General features: G+C 68.0%; 1 protein-coding gene across 1 annotated transcript; it reads left to right on the forward strand.

The window, feature by feature from the left end:
- The first annotated feature begins 739 nt into the window (after positions 1 to 739).
- Positions 740 to 1,974, forward strand: CARTPT (CART prepropeptide). The gene is made up of 3 exons (XM_032206323.1): positions 740 to 922; positions 1,007 to 1,090; positions 1,169 to 1,974. The coding sequence occupies exons 1-3, from the start codon at positions 740 to 742 to the stop codon at positions 1,274 to 1,276; spliced, it is 375 nt and encodes a 124-aa protein (XP_032062214.1). The 3' UTR covers positions 1,277 to 1,974.
- The last annotated feature ends 266 nt before the right edge of the window (positions 1,975 to 2,240 follow it).

Here is a 2,240-nt window from a genome sequence, read left to right on the forward strand (position 1 = left end):
ACCTTGGCTCAACATGAAGCCACCCAGCCTGTGGAGGCGAGCATCAGTGGAGAGGCATGATGGCAGTGAGTGCAGTACCCTCATGATGGTGCCAGTTCTCATTTTGGTGACTGTGCTTTCTTCTCCCCAAGAGGCGGGTACCACATTTCATGCACGGGGTAGGTGGTGCTCACTGAGCTCAGCAAGGTGGTGCTCAGCCTCAAGCCCCTTCTCGGGGTTGTGCTCAAAGTGCTGCTTATTACTTTTGTCCTGGGCCAGTTGTCCATCGTGCTCTACAGCCCCAAGCCTCCCTAACCTACCCAGTCCCACTTGTCGCCCCCTCGCAGCCCATCCTCCTCTTCTCCACCCCCATCTCCTGCAGGGTGATCCTCCAGTCCCTGCTCTTCCTCTCCTCTCGTCCGACCTTCCCTTAGCCCCACGGCTACCGACCCTCCCTCTTCCTGATCCCTTTGTCTTCCAGCCCCGACCTCCCCGACGAAGAAAACCCGACGAGCGTGCGACAAACACGCAGACACACACGACGGTTGTGTGACACGCACACAGACACACGACGGGCGTGTGACACGCACTCCCCCCGTGGCTCGGGGTGCCCGGCCGCCGCTCAGGAGCCGAGGGACGGCTCCGTCTCGGTGCTCCCGGGGCGGGGCGGCGGCGGGGGGCGCTGACGCACGGCGGGGAGGGCGCGGGCGCTATAAAGGGGAGGCGGCGGCGGCGGCTCGGCGGGGCGGGCGGCAGCACCATGGAGAGCTGCCGGGCGCTGGCGCTCTGCGCCGTGGCGGCCGCGCTGCTGCTGGGCGCCCGCGGGCAGGGGCAGCCCCCGCTGCGCCGCGCCCGCGACCTGGGGCCCCCCGGCGGCGGCGGAGGAGGAGGAGGAGGAGGAGGAGGAGAAGGAGGCGGCGGAGCGTCCCGCGAGAAGGAGCTGGTGGGGAAGGGGGAGAAGGGGTCCGGGTTGGAGGGCGCTGTCCGGGCGGGAGAGGGCTGATGGGGTGCCGGGGTGTCCCTGCAGATCGAGGCGCTGCAGGAGGTGCTGGAGAAGCTGAAGAGCAAGCGGGTGCCGCACTACGAGAAGAAGTTCGGGCAGGTGCCGATGGTGAGTGCGCCGGAGGGAGGCGGCGGGACGGGGCGGCCGCCGGGGTGCTCCCGCTGACGGCCCCGCCGCTGCCCGCAGTGCGACGCCGGGGAGCAGTGCGCCGTGAGGAAGGGGGCCCGCATCGGGAAGCTCTGCGACTGCCCCCGGGGGACCTGGTGCAACTCCTTCCTCCTCAAGTGCCTGTGAGCGGAGCGGCCCCGGGCTCGCCGCCGGGCGCGCAGGCACCGCCGCCTCCCGGCTCGGCTCCTCGTCGGCCCGGGGGGGGCCCGCGTAACGCCGTCCGTGACATCCGATATCCGTGGAGCTGTTCTCTTCCCTGTCCCCCTCCCCGCCCCACCTCCCCCATCTGATTTCTGTCCGTCCAGGAAAAAAAAAAAAAAAAAAAAACAAAACAAAAAAACAGCCCGCTCCTGCCGGGAGCCGAGCCGAACCCGGGAGAGGGACCGGCGCTCCTCTCCTTCCCGAGACATCCATCGGAGGGGCAGAGGCCGGGGCCGGGGCCGGGAGTGCCCCGGCTGGGCGTGAGAAGGAGCTGGTGGCGGCGGGGGGAGCACCCTGAGCCCCGTCCCCTCGCCCCGCGGCCGGGACAGCCCGCCCCGTCGGGCAGGAGGCACTCACGGGGGTAGCCCGGCGTGGGAGCCGGCAGCGCTCAGGGCTCCGGCTGCGGGTCTGGGGGGAAGCCGTCGCTTTACCGAAGCCGCCGCGGAGAGAAAGCCGTGTGGATCTGTGGCGAACCAGCAGGGGATATCCCAGCCACCCGAACCAAATTTCTCACGTTTCTACAACGAACTGATGTACGTAAACGTGTCTGCCCTCCACAGGTGCACTGTGTGCTCCAGCGAACTCATGACGTGTTTTAATCCTCTGTTCGTCTCTCTTAATAAAGTCACTGTTCTGATGACGGCGTTTGGGACAAAGTCTTGATTTCCCGCACGGGAACACCAAGCGCCCCGAGCCGGGGAGCTGGGGGTCACTGCGTCCCCCGGCCAGGCTCCCCACGATGGGCTGGGGAGAGAGCTTCGTGCTTCTGGCTCATCCCGGCCCGGCCTCAGGGTGAAGGAGGGGAAAAGCGAAGTGCGGCGGGGCCGGGGGGGCGGACCGCAGGGCCGAGGGATGCCCTGCATGGGCAGGGCATAACCGTCCCGGAGTG

The sequence above is a fragment of the Aythya fuligula genome, chromosome Z (assembly GCF_009819795.1).
Source record: "Aythya fuligula isolate bAytFul2 chromosome Z, bAytFul2.pri, whole genome shotgun sequence".
NCBI classification, from domain to species: Eukaryota; Metazoa; Chordata; class Aves; order Anseriformes; family Anatidae; genus Aythya; species Aythya fuligula.

Bases quoted from the DNA above. Each gene is read 5' to 3' on its own strand.
- CARTPT (XM_032206323.1), top strand. From the start codon at position 740: ATGGAGAGCTGCCGGGCGCTGGCGCTCTGCGCCGTGGCGGCCGCGCTG. The intron at 923-1,006 runs GTGGGGAAGGGG...GTGTCCCTGCAG, and splicing joins CGTCCCGCGAGAAGGAGCTG to ATCGAGGCGCTGCAGGAGGT. The intron at 1,091-1,168 runs GTGAGTGCGCCG...CGCTGCCCGCAG, and splicing joins AGTTCGGGCAGGTGCCGATG to TGCGACGCCGGGGAGCAGTG.